The sequence below is a fragment of the Haliotis rufescens genome, unplaced genomic scaffold (genome assembly GCF_023055435.1).
Source record: "Haliotis rufescens isolate VD_foot unplaced genomic scaffold, xgHalRufe1.0.p SCAF_18, whole genome shotgun sequence".
Classification (NCBI taxonomy): Eukaryota; Metazoa; Mollusca; class Gastropoda; order Lepetellida; family Haliotidae; genus Haliotis; species Haliotis rufescens.
Window position 1 is genome coordinate 3,583,568 of NW_025963868.1, and position 23,635 is coordinate 3,607,202.

The 23,635-nt window shown below is 37.1% G+C and overlaps 1 protein-coding gene across 1 annotated transcript in view; it reads left to right on the forward strand.

The window, feature by feature from the left end:
• The window catches only part of LOC124127866 (blastula protease 10-like), a 44,944-nt gene that overhangs the window by 1,356 nt on the left and 19,953 nt on the right, over positions 1–23,635 (forward strand). The window contains exon 2 of the mRNA XM_048398134.1: positions 1,863–2,010. Coding sequence (XP_048254091.1) covers positions 1,968–2,010 — 43 coding nt within the window. The 5' untranslated portion in view covers positions 1,863–1,967. The remainder of the gene's footprint in view (positions 1–1,862; positions 2,011–23,635) is intronic.

The window sequence follows — 23,635 nt, forward strand, 5'->3', positions numbered from 1 at the left end:
TACATTTTCAGCAAGTCCTCTTCATTGTCTATAAGCTATCATCACATTTGAGACCTAACACAGGAATTTGTAGTTATTATTGGTATTTTTATTTGTGTATAACTGTGAATTCATGTGGACTGTTCAAATTGTAACCAGTATACTAACTTAATTTTGATTTGACATTCTTTATCGTATATACCTTCAGCAGATTGATAATCATTTTGACTTTCAAGATCGATCATTTGCCTGATTATTCGATCAATTTTTCCATCACTAATGATATGTTTTAGTGTTGTTGTTTTATTTATCATAATTCTATCATTTTCAAAAAGGTACTGAATAGGGCTGCAACGAATACACTATAAGATGAATGCGATTCGTATAATGAATATAGGGTTACGAATACGAATATTTATTCACGAATACAATAACAAGTCAGCAGTTGATGTATTATTTATGATATTCAGTGAAACAATAACAAAATAAATTATTTGACATGGCTTGTAAATTATTAATTTATTATATATTAATATACTTCACTTATCCAGGTACTAGTGTCTGCTCAAATGCGACAATGACCAGTGACCAAAATACTGTCACTCAAGAAATCTATGCATATAATATGTTCTTATGGATATTTTAAGGGTCAGGGTATGTAAATGCACATGACTGCATATTCATGAATATTCGATTCTAGTGACCACGAATAACGAATTCAGTTCATGAATGGATACGGTTCGATTACGCGAGTGAATCGCAACAGCCCTAGTACTGAATACAATTTTGAAAAGAGATGAATTTCAAACTTATGTTAACTTTTTTTTAAATCAAGCTAACAGTTTGGACAACTATGGTCATTTTGTTTCAAATTTTATTAAAAATAAGCATGACAGTTTTGTTTTTCATTTATTGGAGTATTATCACATATTCAAATCAAAGAAACTATCATGCTGTTTTTAATTTATATTGCATTCAAATAGAGAAATGTGTTTGCATTTAAAAAATTTCTGTTGAAGATAAAATACTCAACTCCCACACTGTTACTGAACTTGTCATGTGTTTTGGTGTGCCTTTGGATGTATGATACAGGATATTTACCATCCCCAAACACACAAGCATGATTATCTCTATGTCTTGATAGGGGAATAGTTACCAGGAAGGTGTTATGTATGTAACCAGCTTCTCAGAGAAAAGTATATGTTCGTTGGTTTTTGTATTATTTCTTGTTTAAATGCAAACTTCATTTATTTGCACTGACAAAGAGAGTTAATTTGCATTGTCTTAAACTGTTAAACAATTTCAGTTTGGCAACAGTATGGACATTTATTAGGTTTGTTTGTCATTTATGAATAATTGATTTCATTAACAATTATGATTAAACTGGTATTTTTTGTCACTTTGTTCAATTCATTGATAATGCAATGTCTATTGATAGAATAATATTAATGACTATAAAAAAATATATCCTTTTTTCTTCTCTTGAAAATCACGCTCTTTGTGAAATCTACTTATATCCAATTGTTTGTATTCATAATGGTTACATAAATTCAGGACCTGTGAAGATCCAGGTTAGAATAGGTTATCAGCAACCCATGCTTGTTGTAAGAGGCGACTAACAGGATCGGGTGGTCAGGCTCGCTGACTTGGTTGATGCATGTCATTGTATCCCAATTTTGTGGATCAATGCTCATGCTATCAATCACTGGATTGTCTTGTCCAGACTCAATTATTTACAGACCGCCGTCATATAACTGGGCTATTGCTGAGTGCGGCGTAAAACAACAAGCGAAAAAGAAAAACAGATAAATCCAGAAAAATCTTCATTTCCTAGACCTACATGATGTAGATTTACATGTAATTACTCCATTTGTAATCTGCAGGTTTATGACGCCTCTGACAACCTCCTTGTCCAGCTAAGTGGAGACAGACGGGGCTTCATTGTTCAGTCAGCCGTCTACTACCGTGTTGTGTTTACCACAGATTATATGAATGATGGGAATGGATTTAGATTTAAGGCTGTATGGACAGGTATGTACATGTGTACTTCTGATATTTTGTTTACTTTGTAATTTGTCTCCTTTCAATTCTTTTCATCATTACCTTAGAGTTCATACAAGGTTTTTGTTGTTGATGTACATGTTACCTCTGAAAACATGCTGTATATTGCATTCTTCCAAAATGTCTACAGCTATTGCAGTCTGACATGGGTAACCTTAGACTGCAATGAATCTCCAGCATGCTCACTTGATGTTCGAGCTCAACTTAAGTTTAGGAAATCAAACCTGGGATCAGGGAAAAATTAAAGCCACTGGAAATTCAGTGTTATGCAAGTGCATTCTGGCTGATGTGTCCTGTTTTTACATGCTTTTGTTTGACTGGACTGCTATTAGAGTCAATTAAATGTAAGGAAACTTTATTTATAATAACAGTGTATCTTTCTGTGGCTATACTTCATTTATAGATAGTGACTTATAACCCTGTTTTCTCAGAACTGTTTACTTCTAATAACAGTGTATCTTTCTGTGGTTATATTTCATTTATACACTATGATTTATAACCCTCAGAACTATTTACTTCCAACACAGTGTATCCTTCTGTGGCTATTCTTCATTTATAACTTATGTATTCTTGAAAAATTCTTCATGTTGCAACAGCCTGTGAGGAGAACACTTTGTATTGAAAGGGCACTTAGTAAGATTATCCAACTACTTCAGTGATATTCTTATAGGATTTACATTAATACCAAGAAAACAGCATTATCACTATCCCCTTGCCATGGGGCACATTAGAAATTTGTTAGTTCATACAGTAGTGCATATATGTGGAGAAAGGGAGGCGAAATCCAGAATCTTTTTTGTATGGCATAAATTTTTTAAAACTAAATCTTGACAACTTCACTGAAACTTCACTGTGAAAATATTTAAACCCTCTGAGGAAGTAGGCTGGTTCGGATGCCACTTGTAAATTGTGGTTTGTGTTTTTCTTCACAATAATTCACTTATACCTTGTACAAGTTCCTTTGTCAAGTGGTATACCTCTCAATTAGGTTATTATGGTATCAGTTCTCTGACAAACGTGTAGATTTCTTCTTTTTTAAATCCATCATAGCACATAATTTCAGTGCTTCGTTATTATGGGTATAAAGTTTCATAGAAAATATATTAAAAGAAATATGGATATATGATCCAGAAATGAACACTATAACCCATCTGGTTTTAGAGGTACGCCCTGGTAATGAAAGAAACCTGAATTTTGGTTAAGTCCAACTTGTTGCCATAGAAACAGCCAAAGGCACCAGTTCAGCATTTGTTTGATACATGTGCATAGTTTCGTAATAAAATATTAAATGGTTTCCAAGTTATGCTCTGGAAACTAAATGTGATGGCTGTATGGATGAACAGACTCATGGACAGACAGGACCCACTCCTATGTGCCCCTCTCACTTTGTGGCAGGGGATAATAAAATAGGTCTTTGTTGGGTTTGCAGCACCTTTATTTCCTTATAATATATCCCTTTTGTGGTGATATGACATGACACTAAAATGTAAGTTTGTTGTTCAACGCCACACTCAGCAGTTTCCAGCTATATGATGATTGTCTAGACTAGACAATCCAATGATTGACATCAGGAACATAAAACCATGCAATCGGCAAACCTGACCACCGACAAGCATGGGTTGATAAAGACAAATTCTAACCTTTTCATACTTTCAGAAGTTAAGATTAAGCGAACACAAAATTTGTAAATTTTCTTGAACTTACCTGAATAACATGATTGAATGTGAAATGTATTTCATACCAGCAGGGACCATATACTGAGGGACAGGCCTCGGGGCTAATTGGAGACTGTTCACTGACGCGTAAGACCAAACACACTTTCACGCAAGACTGTGCGAGACTCAAAGATTTACATGCGAGGGTTTTGTGAATAGACTTAATCACCCATTCATACAATGTGTGAAACCCTTTTCTGGTGTCCCCACCGTGATATTGCTTGAATATTGCTAAAAGCAGCGTAAACCATACTCACTCACTCACTATATATTTGTAAACTTTGGGTTAGGATGATAGTTTTCTTGATTTGTTAAAGCTCTGCACGCTAACGTCGAACCCATTCGACAGAGGTGTCAATCCCCGTGCATCTGATGTCGAACCCATTCGACAGGCGAATAGCATAACAACACCCCAAAATAAAACTCGCCATATCTATTTACCGAGAAGGCTTTGCGTAACATTTAAATTACGTATGACATGCATAAATGCTCAGCTTGCTCAATATCAAATCGTTCAGTCATTTATTTACCTCCCAAAAAAAATATCGGGAGTTAAAAAAGTTTCGGCCAAACTTCTCGGCACACAACTACCAGAAACAGCCATTGTTGGCACTTCACGTTGAGCGGCATGCAGTCCGATATTTTCTTTATAATTTCATCATTTTTCCTATTCGATCATAATTTTTTGTTTCCTGACGAAAGGAAAACACTCATGTTCCTTTATTTCTAAAATTTATCAACTTTCGGTGTAACTAATTGTAAACAAAAACAATCTGAATCGTAACATCATCGATTGGATGGAACTTGTACGATCATGGCAACGGCGGTAAACAAACAACTCCACATGCATAGTTATCCCGTTAGACTATTACAATCATTTTGTTACATCTAACTTAATTTTCATTTTTCAACAGAATTTCATTTTTAAAGAGTTTGCAAATGATTTCTTTTGGGCGTGGCCTAACTCGCGATTTGTTGAGTTGAACAAAGTCAACAAACACTGCGAAAAATGACAAATATTGGATGATACGCAACATCTGAACTGATATACATTCTAGGTAAACCATTCAATAGCAAAATAATGCATTTTACGAGAAATAATCAAAATACTTGCAATTTTAGCTATCATTTCTGAAACCGGAAGCACGTACCGCATGTGACACATTGAAGCAAAATATGCAAAAGTTGGTAAGCTATCATAAAGAAACTCCGAAATAGATTCAAATTCAAAAGAAAATACATAATTTACTATTTTTCGTCAACAATTTACTATTTATTGATCTGGAGAGCAGTCTTCACTCCTATTTGTTTCATATTTCTTCGTGATTGTCGCCTTCAAATGTGTAAGTCTTAATCCGAAACCGTAATGGATTTCACGCTCGATGATTTTAATTTTAAAATATTTTCTAAAAACGAACGCAACGGAGAGCGATACAACGTATTGATATGCCATAATAATAACATAATATTGTTATTGGTCTAACATTACAAAAAGAACAATTTAAATATTAAAGATGTTGTTGAAAACTTTCTGAGAACCTCCCGTCCTCTGAACCGATAAAATTTTGGTACACAACGAGGTAGTGTAAATATATATAGATTCTAGGCTCCTATATATGTGATTTTGTACCCAAAACAAATTAAATTGTACCCAAAATACTTTGTGAATTTGTACCTAAGAGAATAAGACAAAAAGATCTATAATTATATTTATGTTTTCATGTAGATGAACAGAACACATAATAAAATATTTCATCTAGTTCCAAATATGATTATGACTGTGATCCTTGAAATTGATTGTTTAGTTTTGAGAGAAAATTGACGTCTTGTCACTGAAGGAGAGGCCAGTTAAGTTGGTTAAACCTAAGTTAGAATGAATTGTTTTGATAGGAAAGTGATATTATGTTAAGTTTAAGACACCAAATTAATGTATATCTTTGAAATAATTCTAGGTAGATCTACAAAATCACATACCCATTTGGGTAACAAACTACTAGAAATTTTGGGTACAAAAGTCACCACTGTACATTTCAACTGATTTTCGTGAATCAATGGGATAAAAAAATTTCGTCTGAATGATTCCTTTTCTCATTTTTAAAGACAAGAATTTGTTTTACATAACAAAACAGGCAGATCTACACGGATCACTTTTAGTCCTAAAAATGTGAAAAATATGGACACCTCAGAAATGAGGGCTTATAAGGTTATAATTCTACCTAACTAGTCACATGGTTTGACTTAGATCTAGGTCTATCTAAGAAAAGTCCTTATGAAAATCTTTTTTTATTTTTTTTATGACACTGACATTTCTGGCACTTTGACAAAGAGTATTCAAGGAAAGACAGATATGTTTTTGAATGAAAATATGACTTTCCTTTATAATTTTTTTTTCATGATGACAGGGGAACTTTTATACACACCAGCTGAGGAAGTTGTGATACTGTGATTGCATACAAAGAAAAAACAGGTTGGAAGCAGTACCTGTATGTATAAAATAGACCACATAAGGTGAACAAAAGTAATGGATTGGCTGACTGGAAAAAATACATCTGGCAAGGGTAAACATGTACACAGGCATGTCTCTTTTCATTCCAACCAGAAGACTGAGATAGCATTTTCTAAGAAACCTATGGCAAACTTACCAGCTCATGTGCCACCATGGTTCTTGTGATTAAACAAACAAAAATGTCATGTACTGTTACAAGTACTGTTACTGTAATTAAATTAAATTAATTCCTATTAAATTATATTTCAGAATTGTTTTATTAATATTTGGAAACAAACCACATAATGCACAAGATTAATGTCCATGTTTAGTATGTATCAGGGGTCCGGAAAATTTAAAATCCCAATCGGACATTTGCATTTAGGCCACGCCCCCTTCAAATAGCTTATTTTAGTACGACTTTTCACACACATTACAAGTTTACGTATTCATAATATGATGAATTATGAATTGTTTCAATTTAAATTGTTTAATTCACCGGACAATTAATAACAAATAATATCTAATATCATTTTAGATTTATATGGAAAACATACGTTTGTTTCTGTTATAATAACGATCTGTTAACGTAGTATACTATGTATATGTTAAGGATCTGATTTATTCATTATTCATAGAATACTAAAATTAAAATGATGACATCAGAGAGTTACTTATTCACATAGTTGATTTTCAGAGTGCAAGATAATAATTGTTGAATAAATATGTTTAAACTAAAGATAATAATTGAAGTTTGATCAGTTACACTGTGCTGATGCAAAGACTAATATTTACTGTCCCCACACACCATCATTGTGGGAAAAATAACTATTAAATATAACTTAAAATTTTAAAACCTGTAAACAGCTGTAAATAATTAAACAATTACAAATCTATCATCAATACGCGATCATGGTGGTCTTCATATTTTTGGAATAAATTTAGAAATCCTTCGTGAAACTGTTCTAAAATCATGCTAGAATCTATGAATGTATTCCCGAAAGGAAAACTATCCTAAATGTAATGTGGAACTAACACCGAAAATATGTACGTAGCATTTTATTGCTTATATATACCCTATCATATTCAGCAATGCGGGGATGTTATTTTGAAACACGTTTCGTCAAGCCCATTTTCGCACACCTGTTGTTGAGGGTGATCTTGCTGATCGACGATATCCATAGACGTATTATGTGGGATACACTTGTTGTAGTGAAACTTATCAGCGTGTACATCGCAGAAATATGAATCATGTCCCATTTATATTCACAACATTGAATGGTGATTCTTAAATATCAACAGAAGTTCAAATAAAAGATACCGAGAAACTTGCATGTGGCATGTTGATTTATCGTCTACCGTTTCCGGGTCACGGGAGCATGCAAGGTCTAACGGATTAACTAATACGCGAATTATATCGTCAAAGTCACATTTTTATTTCATGTTAGTGGTGATTACTGATACTGTGTATCGACTTATATTTTTGCTGTATGTGATAGGCGAACTATTTCAAAATTTATTGTAATTGTTTTGTTTCGAAAGCTTATCAGCAGACTACCCCTGTCTGTGACATCACATCGGGTGACCTTTGCACTTATTGAAATAGTGCTTTCAGAATTCACGATCTTTATTTTCATTTTTTTCTCGTCATATTTATTGGAATATGACGAATAAAACATTCTTCGATTGAGAAGATCGTCAACTTTTGCCAAGTTATATTTATAAAGGCAATGTAAACTTTGTTGATATTAAAATAGCAATAAGTTATGCGGAAGTCGGGCGAAGCGCGCCATGTTTGATTTTAGGACGTCTGCTAGCATCATTGACACGGGTTGTTTATTTTTGTATATCGTAAATATTCAACCAAAACGCTTGAAATTAGGATTAGTGAATATTTGTAAGTCATTAATTGTTTCCTGCAAATTTTATAACATGACACGTCAGATTAACCCGAATATTCGTATTTCTGCAACCGACATGATGACCTCGAAAATTAAGTTATTTTACTGTTTAAAGTTTAGATAATAAATTCACTGAAATGGTTCATAATTTACCATCGCACTGATATATGCCGATTATAAAACTCGAATTTTTACTCAATTAAAATTAAGATATCGGAGATATGATTATTGAAATCAATTTGCACAAATGTTATGATATTAAAAGGTTCCTAGCATGAAATGCAAACCACCTTCAATAGCGCAATTCAGGTAAGTTCAAGAAAATTTACAAATTTTGTGTTCGCTTTGTACTTAACCTTGGTATGATTGAAAACACCAGGATATTTTTATATAGAATTGTGTAGTTTTCTATCGGGAATAAATGTGCAAAATATTTCTTCAATTGGCCCTTGTTTAATGAGGCACCGACTGTTTGAAATCACCCACCCTCTTTAGAGCGCCTTATGCTAAAATTAATCCAGCAGACAGGGGTAAGAAGTGTGAAAATAATTCAGCAGGCTAAAGGTTAAAGGACACTTATTTCTTATAAATAAATATATGTGTATGTTAACATTCTTGTAAATTCACGAACGGACACATCTGGTACCATATCACATTGCTCTATCGTTCACAAAGTAAATGGTGGCCTGCGAACAATTCACAATTGATCCATTTCCGGTACAGATTGGTCCATTAAATTTGAAACAATGTCCTTAGTTACTGGAGCCAATAAGAAGATTTATTATATTTCTTTGTCCTGTAAAAGACATCCTTTAGAAAGTAATGACTAAAATTATGACCTTATTGCTTTATGTCGACCACACTTCATTCTGCTACATCTTATGGTACATGCATCTTGGTTAAACATCAATATACTAAAGTCAAAGTGGATTTTGACATTCGATTACTATTTTGAGCATGCTGTTATAAGTTTGGGCTATTTTTAGAAAAAATCGAATATTCCTGGTTGAGACAGTGTACTCTGAGTTTACATTATAAATACATATTTTCTCTTTGTGATGACCGGTAAATTTGATTAAATATTTCACTCATTTTCAAAATATTGAAAAAGTTAATTTTATTCAGAACTAATTGGGATATAAACTCACCATTATTTACAGCAACCATGATCAGATTACCGATATTTATGCTTTGAAATAAACCTTAGTTGACAGAGAATGGATGCATATATAATAAATGCCATATTTTGGCTGGTTAAAAGTTATATTTGTTGTAGTTTGACCATTATCAACATTCTTTTAGCGATAAAAATCGCAAGGCAGCTTGAAACCCGTAAATCTGTTCCATACGTAAAATATATCCGGCACAGGCAGTATACCAAAGTGAGATGATTATGGTTATTATTATTTCAAATATATATAACAAAAGCTGAAACTAAACTAACACGATATTGGAAAAATAATAGTTTAAGATAAAATTTCTTCCAATCATTGCATTACAATACTTTAAGTGACGTTATTGGGTATTTTTCAACTGAGTCACTTGTAGATCTGGGAGAAATGTGTGTAGAGCTTGCTATTTCCAGCATAGTTATCGAGACAAATCAAACGGTGATCTTAATCTCTGCATTAAAAACTATGCCAAACAGAACAGGAAATAAAATTCAAATCGTAAATCATCATGTCTAGGGTTTTTTTGTCGCAAATTTCACATTTTCATTGACCAAGTTTATCTTCATGTTCCTTCCCCTGAAGCTATATGATGTAGTTTTTGACTGAGTTTAATGCTTGAAAGATCAGTGTAGGCTTAATGTGAGCTTGTGGAATTAACTCTCGACATTCAAGCATTGCGTAAGATTGTTTACTAGACTTTGGAAGTCTTCAGATTAGAGTATGTGCACATAATGTCCTGATGCATGACATACTATTTCCTGAATAGCACAAGGTTCCTGTTCAGTGTATGCCTGATGTGTATACATTCGTTTATATACTAAATGCTATTGAAAACGAAACGTGCAGATAGTGCTTACTTTATGACAGTGAAATGAAACCATCACTAATGACAAACATAACCATCACATGAAATGTTTACAAAAAAGTCCTTAAGAAACACGCCAGTGGATGACGTCACTGTGGATGACGTAATAGAATCCACTGCCACCATGGATCAGTACCTGGTATGTCCACCGTGTTTGTTTGTTTGTTATTTAACACCGCACACAGCGCTATTCCAGCTATATAACACCTTGTGCCTGTAGTCGCAGAGGCATGGACTGACACAGACACCTTGGGAAACGTTGTGGGATGTTCTGCCACTGATGTTGTAGGGACGGTGTCACTGTTTGAGATGGTTGCTGTTGAGTTCGAACTTTTCGTCTAAGTTCGTCCCACTAGTGTTCATTTGGGTTCATGTCAGGTAACATGGCAGGGCAGTTCATCACATATCTTGGCATGAAGTGTATATGTAAAAACAAGATACTTTGTTCAAAGGATTAGCCGATAGTAGGTTGATTGATTGCTTATTGTTATCTACCTCAATTGATTTTTAAAAAGTACCTCGGACATCATTTAAATAGTTGTCACGTGTACTATTTTAGCAGACCAATGAGGCTTGACACCTGTGTGAAACAACTGAAACAAGCTTACGTGATCAGTTGAGGAACGAACTTGAGTTATAATATCCAGAAATGCTGTATATATTTTAAAATATAAGATTGTTACAAAGACACTGGACATAGAACAAGTTTCTTTTGTACAGCTTCAGATGTGTGGGATATTATTCCTTTATTTTGATATTTACGGATACATCCCCCGATCCAGGTAACTGCGTAATATTATACATATATCTTTTGTCGGTTGTAATTATGCTGTTTGCATTTTGTTTTCATTCATTTGGTGTAGCATTGAACAGAATCGTTTTGTTCTTTGATGCAAGACAGACAACACCAAGTCGTTTCAGAAGCCTTTTTGTTTGTAGGCGTGTAGATGTTACAGTCAATATGTAAAATGTAATTAACTTTGGTAATTTATAAATGTCTAAATATTTCTGCTTACAAACTGACTGAAAAATCAGTCCATTAATTTAAGTCTGACTAAAAATTATCAAGAAGTTTATAACGGCTTAAGAACATCACAATAGACTAATTATGCTGGGACTAGAAGCCACAAAATATAGAAATGAACTTATTTCTCTTTTTTAATCATAACATTTTCAGTCACTGGGTATGAAATTAAATATAAAAATTTGTTATCATAATAAAATAAATAGGCCAATTTTTCAGTCAATTTGCAAAATAACAGAATATTTAGGCGTTTAATCAATTCCCTAAGTGAAAATTTTAGTCATTTTACACATTTTGACTGTAACATATACACATGATAAAATAAGCAATGCTCAGGTGAAATCTTAAGTTTTGTGTAACAAGTGAAAATAGTGTACACAAAAATCCCACAATACCAAGCAAGTAACATATCAAAAGTTTGTCACCACCACCAATGCTACCCACAAGGATGCCGACATTTCCTAATTAATTCCAAAACAAAACTATTTCATTTTGTTGATCAATGTGACGATATGACCTTATACTTTAAGAAAAGCCACAAATGCGCATATGGTTTTCGCAGCACAGGTCGCGAGCTAGTCGAAATTTCTGGGATATCATCCACGTATCCAGTGATGGTCTGAGGGGTGATAACTCGATGGTTTTAATTTGTATAGTTTGTGAAAGAGTTATGTGATAGAATAGAATACACATATGTACCAATTAGGTCAGTATCATGAGCAGATAAAAAATCAATCATTACATGATACTGTTTGGCAGGATTTTGTCCCTTGTAGACAATAACGCTACAATGCAGTTAGTGTCAAAATAAGAAAATATCATTAGGAAGGCCTCCACTCACAGCCTGAGTAGTGACACTCCTTGTCAAGGTCCTAAAACTTCTTATATTGTTACTTCTTTTATTCATAATTCTATACCAATTAAGAAGAATATTCTTGTTATACATTAATCCGTACAGTTTGCATCATTTTTGTTTCAATCATCAACTCGGGAAGTTAACTTCGTCATGCAGGTTTGGGGACATGTCAGCTGTGTGTGCACTGTGTGACCGCCTGGTGTATGTAATTTCGTACCCCAAACAAATTTGTACCCCTAAAAATAGAAATTTCGTACTCCAAACCGCAAGTAATTTTGTACCCTTATGCAATAAGCAATAAATTATGTTATGTGAAAAATTTCTTTGCAATAAGCAATACATTACGTTATATAAAATATGAATCTAGATGTACACAGAGATTACTACATGTCAGATACCATTTATATTACACCTCAAAACGTATCAAAGATAGGCTTTGAAACCACAAGTTGTAAGATAAATGGCTGCTCACAGTCACGAGTGCAGTAATCTGTTTCTTACGCACACTAAAATCGCACCTTTTTAGCATCGATGCACTTTGTGTAATCTCATGATCGCAGTGGCGCATTAATACATAATACAACAGTCATTATTGACCTCATTCGACGTACTACTATCTACATGTGACCCTTGAAGATCCGGGGTAGAATAGTCTTCAGCAACCCATGCTTGCCGTAAAAGGCAACAATGCTTGTCATAAGAGGCGACTAACGGGATTGGTTGGTCAGGGTTGCATGTATCAATCACTGGATTGTCTGGTCCAGACTCCATTATTTACAGCCAGCCATCATATAGCTGGAATATTGCTAAGTGCGGTGTTAAACAACAAACCAACCAACTCGTTAATAATGTGACCCATCACAAAAATGTTTTCACTGTATCTGTGGATTATCAAGGCGATGTTGATAATAAGACTAGATAAGATCAAAGAACCAGCTGGATGCCAACTTAATAATTTCACCTCAAAGTAGTTACCAGATATGTACAACAATGTTTACTTCCACATGACATGACCACTGTGACCGACTTTTGCAAAAAAAGGTGTACACTACGAGGGATTTTCAGAGGAGAATTTTTGTTGGTCAAGGGATCGTATCTATAAAAATGTGTCGTGTAAATAATCAGAAACACTCTGACAATCTGCATACTGTTATTTGTTTTTGTCTTCCAATGTAACCAAGTGAATTCGTGGGGAAATGGAGATAACTACTGTCGTAGTTGAGCCTGATTTTGCGTCAGCGAATCATGGCGTCACACAGGATGGAAACTTTTACGATTTCTGTTGAATTTACCTGATCATTGTAATGTATATAGGTTTAATTCCATAATGTGTGCTACGATACTCTTGTCATGAATATTCTCAAACACCTGAGCCAAATTAAGCTACAATTAGATGAATGGAACTCTCAAAATAAGAGAGAATGCTACACAGTGTAAAATCTAAATTTTGCTATCTTTACATTTCAAACAAGTACAGTTTTCCAAGCACACCATTCGTTTCCACACCTAATTTTATTTTTGCTTGTTTTCTTCTAGATAATTTGTATTGGTGACAGAAATTTTACAATTCTAAAATGTATGAGGAATTTAGGGATGTAGGTTACGCAGCTGAGTTTGAAATACCTGATGTAATAGTGAGTGAGTTAAAATTTAACGTAGCATCAGCATTATTTCAGCCATATAGTGACTGAGACCAAGTGGATATTTTCACAAGTGAGTCACTAATGCAAAGTTATGTTTAAGAACAAATTTTATCAAACATTTATGGGCATAACAATTTTAAACACTTTAAACACCGGCTATAGGCCACCAGTAACCAAGACAAGCTAGGCCACCTCGCTGGGTATCATGGGGACCTACAGTGCCTCTGTTTCCTGCACGAGACTCCAGCAGGAATTACTTTCATCACCTGATGTTTTAGGCATCTCATAACTGGCATACCTGATATGTGATTTTGTAAACGTTATATCCAATATGACAAAAAGGACACCTCAGCGTTTGTGTTCCGTATTTTCTAGGCTTATCGGCAACGTTTCAGACTTATTATTGGTAATTTTATGCAAAACAGATAGATATCTAACCGTGATCTATAATATGCTATTTTTGAAATTCAATTCTTCGAGTAAATATCTGATATTTAGATTTCTAAACAAACGGTAAATAATGAACACCCTGAACAGCTAAATGGCTAGATTTACGATGTACCTAATTTTCAGAGATTGCTTACAGTAATTTTGCTTTGCCTAAAATGACAGTGGATCATATCACAGAACAGGGATCAAATTTCCAACATTCGACTTAGAAGTGAGGGTTGATGAGGATGGACATATATGTGGATGTGGCATCCAGGGGTTAACAATGAAGCATGAGTAACTTATCAATGACTGAAAATCAGGAAAATAGTCGTTATAATCTGACCTCAGGTCATCACCATGAAGTAGCCAATCAGGGGCCTGGAATTTGATCTCACACATGTTTGATACTAGTTATTATCCCCCGCCGCGCGAAAGCGCGAAGCGGGGGATATAGTATTCACGACCGTCTGTACGTCCGTCCGTCCGTCCGTACGTCCCACCTGTTTGTTGCCGCGATATCTCAAGAACTAAACACTGGATTGTCTTCATATTTGGAACTATGGTGTATATACAGACTCCGCAGACACCAGTCGGTTTTGGTGATATTGATCCCATTTTCAAGGTCACAGCAGACAAATCTGCTTTTAGAGTTGGAAAACGGTGTTGCCGCGATATCTCAAGAACTAAACACTGGATTGTCTTCATATTTGGAACTATGGTGTATATACAGACTCCGCAGACACCAGTCGGTTTTGGTGACCTTGATCCCATTTTCAAGGTCACAGCAGACAAATCTGCTTTTAGAGTTGGAAAACGGTGTTGCCGCGATATCTCAAGAACTAAACACTGGATTGTCTTCATATTTGGAACTATGGTGTATATACAGACACCGCAGACACCAGTCGGTTTTGGTGACCTTGACCCCATTTTCAAGGTCACAGCAGGCAAATCTGCTTTTGGAGTTGGAAAACGGTGTTGCCGCGATATCTCAAGAACTAAACACTGGATTGTCTTCATATTTGGAACTATAGTGTATATACAGACTCCGCAGACACCAGTCGGTTTTGGTGACCTTGATCCCATTTTCAAGGTCACAGCAGGCAAATCTGCTTTTAGAGTTGGAAAACGGTGTTGCCGCGATATCTCAAGAACTAAACCTCTCGATTGTCTTCATATTTGGAACTATGGTGTATATACAGACACCGCAGACACCAGTCGGTTTTGGTGACCTTGACCCCATTTTCAAGGTCACAGCAGGCAAATCTGCTTTTGGAGTTAGAAAACGGTGTTGCCGCGATATCTCAAGAACTAATCGCTGGATTGTCTTCATATTTGGAACTGTAGTGTATATACAGACACCGCATACACCTGTCAGATTTGGTGACCTTGACCCCATTTTCAAGGTCACAGCAGGCAAATCTGTTTTTGGAGTTGGAAAACGGTGTTGCCACAATATCTCAAGAACTAATCGCTGGATTGTCTTCATATTTGGTACTATGGTGTATATGGCGGGGGATAATTCGTCACTCTGTGACAAATACTTGACTCAAATGGATTTCTCAACCAAAGCTGTGAAGGAAATCTCAATAACAGAATGACCTGGCCTGAATCAGCACCAAATGGAAGTCCATCAAGCTAACTGCAACTGAACACAATTATAGTACCTCTTTTCATATCTTAAAGGCACACCACAATTCGTGTTTGTTTGTTTGTTTGTTTGTTTGTTGTTTAACGCTTCACTCTAGCTATATAGAGTATGGGTTGCTGAAGACCTATTCCACCCCGGAATCTTCACGGGTCCCACAATTTGTGAAAACTAGAATTTTTGTTTTATCCATATTAATAAACAAATGATAATACGTTTCTGCAAACAATACACATTGTCTTGTAATGGAAGACCCGTGAAGATTCCGGGGTAGAAAAGGTCTTCAGCAGCCCATGCTTGCCGTAAAAGGTGACTATGACGGGATCAGGTGGTCAGGCTCCCTGACTTGGTTGATGCATGTCATCGATCCCAATTGCGTGGATCGATGCTAATGATATTAATCAATGGATTGTCTGGTCCAGACTTGAATATTTACAGACCGCCGTCATATAGCTTGAATATTGCTGAGTGCGGCGTTATACAACAAACCAACCAACCAACTAACATCATTGGCAAATAGAAAAAGTAGAACAATTTAAATGGTATCTGGATGAAACTGTATTCCCAGTCCATATTTTAGCTCTATCACTCGTGCTAAATTGTTTATGAATAAGGCAAACAATAAAGGGCTGAGAACACAACCCCATCTTAAACATCAACCACAAGTATATACAGTCAAGTCTCGTTAATCCGTCAATCGGCTTGATCTGACGCTAATGATGGGAACCGATTAAATCTGTGCTATTTAGACCCGTTAATCCGACAGTCTCGCACTCCGACTCCGACACACCTAAATTGCAACGAATTACCGAAATCACTCATTAATCAGTCTCGTTAATCCGACACAGTCATCAGCGTACTCCGTGGTCATCTCTCCGCAAGTACACAGCCCGTGTTTTGATGCGAGACAAATCGGTTGGTAGCTGCGTATTACAACGGCTGCAGAGATAAACTTGCTTAACAATAAACAATTAATGCTTTAAATAAAAAGAAAACAGGATAAATCACATGCTTAGATTACCTCAATCTTATTAACTCTTTCATCACTGACTGCCCCAGAGTTATGTCCCTTGAGACCCTGCAGTCCCTGACACTGACAAGGCCTGTACACTGGCCTCCCTGGCAGTATTATTGGAAAATCACACTATCATTTTTGATGCACTTTTTCTACCAGAAACTTGCTTTTAATATACATTTATCATATACCATTGTAAGGAGGATTAAGTATACTTTAATATTCTTTGTTGTTATTGTCTCTAACCTTTGTTATTTTCTAATTACAGTGTTTACAAGTGAAATAAAACTTGAAAACACTGAAAAAATGAAAACAGACAATGAATTTTGGCTCAAATTGTATTACAAATCACAAAAATAAATCACAGATACAAGGTAAACATAACACAGTGGTCTTGTCATCTTGGACGGCACAGGTAATCCCAGGTGTTACAGGTAAATTCTCTTCATGCACATCTGTAAACAAATAAACAAGTTTACAACTCTTGGTACTGACTTTGTTTTCTATACTGATGTCACATATTACTTATGATACACTTACAGCCTCTTAGGTAAACTCGTTAACACAGGTAAACTTGTTAACGCAGGTAAACTCGTTAACACAGGTAAAAACACAAATATTTGATTTATTTTGTTCTTTTTCAGGATTTGAAACAAAAATTAAGTATTTAAGTTTTAAAAAAAATATTTATCACATTATCTGAACATTGAACCACAGCTACTATAAGAATGACATCACAGGGAAGATAACACAGATTGATCTGAAGAGGGAAAGATTGTAAAAGGACGGAAAGATCGTAAATTCAAGTTCTGCAAATATACAAGTTGTGATAACATATTTACAATACACTGCTATTTACAATTGCATAATAAATTAAATCAGTACTTTATTAAATCAATTAATAAATAAATAATCATTATAGTTACTCAAATTTAAATTAAGATGTAAAAAACAAGAAAACAAACATGAATATGGAAATAAATTTTATTCAAATTGAGCGAAATATAAGGACATACGACAAACCGGCAAACTACAATTCGGATTGCGATCAGAAAAATAATTTTTTAAAAAAAATAACAGATATGTCATGCCACTCACCTTTGTTGTTGTTGTGATCTCTCGTTCACGTGTCAGTGGCTGGATTCTCATTCGTCGCACAGAATCATTGTAAAACAGTTGGAAAAAATCAATAGCACGACTCTTCACTCACCGTGTCAATATATATTCTTGAGTCCGGTCGCCTCTTCAAAATCCCTCATGTCTCCACTATTGTGGTCCCTCTGCCACTCCCATTCTTGAAAGTTGGCGGGGGGACACCTCGTCGAAACCGTCAAAATCTTCACCAAAATATTTGCGAAATTCCCTCTCCCCTTCGCGTAAATTATTCAATTCAAACACATTATTATTCCCGATATAGTCGTTGTTAATCATCTGATCGCTATCCAAATCGTAGTTGGCCGCCATTACGCTTGATTTACGATTCAAGCGAGAAAAATACCTGTCGCGAAAACAGGTGACATACCCGCGATTTTCGCGCCAAAAAGACGGGGAAATTCCATTGAATGACGTGTCAATACGTGTAGATCTCGTTTCCATATTTAGATCGAGATTACACACGAGAAAGGAAGTAGAAAGAGCGATTTTGTAAACACGCTCGCGCCGCCCGATTTATCGGGCAGCCGGGTTCTGGGCCACGGCTTATGCTGCCCGATTTTACGGGCAGCCGGGTTCTGGGACACGGTTTATCCTGCCCGATAAATCGGGCAGTCGGGGCGAAAGGGTTAAAATCAGATACAAGTTCTCGCTCTCGACAAACGTTCCATTACAGGTCACGTCAGAACAAGCTTTCGCGAACTATGACCTACCAAGGAAATGACCAACAGGAAGTTGATGTTAGCCACTTAAAAAGCAGCTTTCTTAAGCTTTAGGTACCAGTTTCAAATTTGTGACTTCCATTCCTGACTATGCTTTTTAAAGTATTTTGGATAAGTCATACACTCCGTAACAGTTGTTTTGTGTTAAACTTTAGAGGTTGCATGATTAGAAAACATATTCCGCCAACAATGTAACATAACGATATGAATATTTATTTTATATTTTTTATTACGTGTTTGAATCCTTATATCTATCGTGTAGTTATCTGATTTTTGATCACGAACCTTGATACTACTTAATTTCGTTTATCCGACATACTCATTAATCGACATAATTATATGCAACCATCGATGTCGGATTAACGGGACTTGACTGTATTTCAGAAAGATACTGTTGTCGAATTACCAACAAGCATGTACATTGTTATAAAAAGATTGTATACAATTCTTACAAAACTTCTACCTCTATTACATCTTCAGATGTCAACACACGTCGTTTTCACTGTCAATCACACAATAAGTTGTTCCCCATATAGCACAAAAGCAATCCAAGCTATGACATGAGTAATGGCAGGAATCTCATTTCTTTTCTGTGTGTTGTAACATCTAGCACTTGGTAGTAGTCACATTAGTCTAAGATTACTCAAATAGTTTTCAATAAAACAGAAACAGTAAGTCAATATTAATAGTTGCTAATTGGATTGACGATCATACGCACGTGAGTATAACCTGGCGTGAGGTGCGTTGTAGGCCGTAATGGAGTCTCCCTTTACTCCTGGTTGCAAGAAGTGTGGTCCTTCATGATCACAGCAGACCCTCATCGTATGTGCTGGAAGTGCAGAGAGGTCATGTACAGAGGAGCCTAGATGCGAGCAGTGCGCCAACTTCTAAGAAAGCCTTCTAAAAGTGAGCTGAGGGTGTAACTAAGGCTAAAAGGCGTGAAGGGGCCAAGAAGAAGTTAAAGCCATTACAGCTGTCGACAATGATCAGATCTCTGAATCTACCCCAGTGCCTCCTACAACTACTCAGCAAGAAATCATCTCCCGCAATCTCCATGAGCCTGATACTACAATTATTGAAGAATAGATGGACAGCTCTGGCTAAGAAGAGTTCCCAGGTCAAGAGATCACATGGGGGACAGCCATCCATCTGTCTTTGCAACACACACGGCCATAAAGCCTACCCCAGCCAACAGATCAGCCGGCCGACCAGCCGGGTGTAAGCTTGCAGGCTTTTCCCTACCTTGATACACGGGCAGCTATATCGTCGCTTGGGTCCCAGCAGCTAGCTGTGTACCGCAAGGCCATACTCCCCAGCTGAGACACTGTACGGTCACCACACGTACTCCAGGACAACCCAGCTGACCGACCAGCCGTCCACCAGGCCGACTGTTAGGACACCCTACGCTTACAGCACAGACTCCACTGCAAACTCGCCGACTGTCGATCGGCCTACCATATGATCTCTATCAACAGACGGTACCCAAGCCAGCCGCACGGACCACACAGGACCAACCAACCGAGATGAGGATTACCGTACGGGACCCTTTACACACAGGCAGCCATCACAAGCCGCACAGTCTTTAATCATACCGGAATCCTGGACACCGGCAGATGACGAACTGCATGGGAAATATGTGGCGGACTATCATGACTACCCTACCCCCACAGTCACTCGGAGGTGGAAGCGGAGTATTATGAAGACATAAATCAGGTTGACGACTCACCCCAGCGGGATTATTCGGAGGGATATACATTTGTGGAACTAATCGAGGAGTTATGTCACCTCATGAATACTCCAACCTCCTATGACATATATATTTGCCACCTAAAATGCCGGAATATGGGTGATGTCATGCTCCTACATCATCTCAACACTAGGGCTTCCATGAGTCAAATTTTTTGGACTCGAGTACCCGAGGGGTGAAACTCGACTCGTGCTCGAGTACCAGAAAATAGGACGTCCTTTAAGAATATTGGTTCATTAGATCAAAATTGCCATCTAAAAGTACTAAAACATGTTATAAGTATAATTGAACTGCACTGAAAACACAGAACACATGATGCTCCACTTCCGGATTATCAAAGTTTAGACGAAGACTTTATGAAGCTAGTACGCAACCCTAATACTAATGTCCCGTTACCTGCTTCATGGATTAAGGATCTTTCCTGGATATCCAGATACTCAATGGACATTTGCGCTTATATCAACTGGTTTGTTGCCGGAATCAGACACATCATTCCACCATTACAGACATCATATGAAGGCATACCCGGAGAGACTATTAGGACAAATCAAGTTGGACTCATCCACAGCCTGCTAGACACCATAGTCAGAATGCAGGAAGACTTACTCCCCACCCATGTCCGATGCTAGTGATATCAATCACTGGATTGTCTGGTCCAGACTTGATTATTCCCAAGTCTGGATGTCTTCACAGCGTCAGCGTCAACAAATAATAGCACAGATTCGTTCAAGAGTTGTTTCCAGCCAAAGCAAGAGATTGATAATGTCACAACCAATTTCTGCTCCAAAGACATTCAACGGCAAATTGGGACATATCATAGATGAAGTTAGACAAGATACCAGGAAAAAGCCTCCTAAAAAGAACTCTGTGAACGGGTGCGTCAATACGTCTACCAGGGATTTGGCATTGGTTCGCTGACAACACAGTTTTTTCACGTTTTGTCATGTCCAGACACGGGCGGAGAATTGACTTAAGTGGAAGAGCGGACTGCCATCAGTTGTCGGATGGAAGCGAGACATATTCCTGGGAAACTGAACAGCTTTTCTCTTACCTCCTCTTTGCTTGGATAACCACATTATGGGACACACCTTGATCTATTTGCCACCTGCAAGAACCATCAACTCGGGTCTATGTCAGCCCAGTTCCCATCCCAAGGGCTCACCAGATTGATGCACTATCTATGGATTGGACAGATCTATTTGCATACACATTCACACCATGGTCTCTCCTGGACAAAGTCATCCACAAGGTGGAGGAGATGGATTCCAACATAATCCTGACAGGGCATGGGCGGCCCAAACTTCCTAAGTGCCGCGATTTGCTTTGCAGAGTTGCGCCATTGGGCAAGCCAGAAATCTATGATTGTGGGTTCAAATCCCGGTTCGCCCAAATTATGTTTCTAGGTTGTCAGAACCATACCCGTGCTCGTGGGTTCACCGAAGTGGTAAACATCTGAGACCTGCATTACTTTGGGCTTTCCTCCCACATCAAGCTGACACGCCGCGGTATAACTGTAATACTGTTAAAAGTGGCCTTAAACCCATTGCACTTACTCACCCACTCACTGATAATCCTGATACCACCAATCTAGACAAGCAGAACAGGGTTCCCCAGATTATTATGTCTACTGATGGAAGAACCTCTCCAGTTACCCTTCCGTCAGGATCTGTTACGACAGCTCAAGTCCAACCTTTTCTACGACATTCTGTCCAGGCTACATCTAAACCCCTGGAAGTTATCACGCAAAATTCAGATATCTGGATACTCTGAGCTTGCCTCGGAAGCTGTGATCAAGATCATGAAGACCTTCATCCTCTCTTATATATGACAACAGATGGGATTACTTCATCCAGTAAAGAAGACGACGAAAGAAGGGATTATCACTACCGTATTTGACGTAATAAGCACCCTGGGCGCTCTCAAAATTAGAAATAGAGGGCTCTTATTAGAATATTATTTTGGTGAAATAAAAAAGAGAGTTGAATGATCGTAAATTAAGTGGTTTATGCTGACAGCCTGAAATGTTCATATACGACAGATATATTTTTCCAGAATTTAATTGCCCATGATTAAGGGTATATATATATATAACACACGAGTGTGTATTATACATGAATAAATAAGTCTTCTGTTCATTGATCAATATGCTATTTGGGATTGTTCACTTGCCAATATATTAGCAAATATCGCAGTGGGCGCTTATTAGAGTGGGCTGCTTATTACGTCGAATGCGGTAATACAATATCCATCCCTATGATAGCAAATGTTTGTTCTACTACATCTACATCAGGAAAATAAGTTCCGTCATTGGACAATAGAAGATTACAGATCGGCTCTTCACTCTGTAAATTCAACATGACGGACTCTTAATCGGAAACCATCCCATTCTAAACAGACGACTGAGATCCTTTCTACTAGATGTTCGCACACCCCGTGTCTTCCCAAAGTGAAATCTATCTGTTGTACTATCAGCACTTTTAACGGAACCTTACGAGCCCATGGCTGAGGCTACCTTACTCCAAAAATCCAGGAAAGCATCCTTCCTCCTAGCCATGGTGACAGCAGCAAGAGTTTCAGAACTCCATGCCTTGGACTATTCTAGTCTCACTCATGATCAACATTGGACCTTAATCACTCTAAGATCGCTACCAGATTTTGTAGCCAAGAATCGGATTTGGAAGCCAAGAATCAATCAACCACAATGGGGCTGTTGGGCCATAGACACTATACCATTCCTGCATAAGGACCAACAGTGGATCACCCAGACAGACTTTTATGTCCCATCAGAGCTCTCTCGGCTACAGACCCACATAGACGCCATTGAAGGAGACTCTTTATCAGTCCAACAGAGACATCAACAAGGCTACAATAACGGCTGGCTTAAAACTACCGTTGCAGCGAGTTATACACAGGCACAGTATTCCACACCACGTCTTGGATCCTGCTCAGCTCATGAGATCAGAGCCCTAACCACGAGCCTCGCTTTATGGACATCAGTCTCAGTAGAATAAGTAGTTTCCAGCTGTCAGTGGGCCTCACAGAACACCTTCACCAGCTTTTACTTGCATGCCGTACAGCCGGACTTTAAGGGCATATATTCCCTTGGTCATTTTGTCGCGGCACAAACTATCGTCCACCAATAGTTTTACCCCTTCTATCGAAAAAAAGGATCTGACACAAGCAGCATCAGAGGTGAGTACACCCTGATTATTCTTTCTATT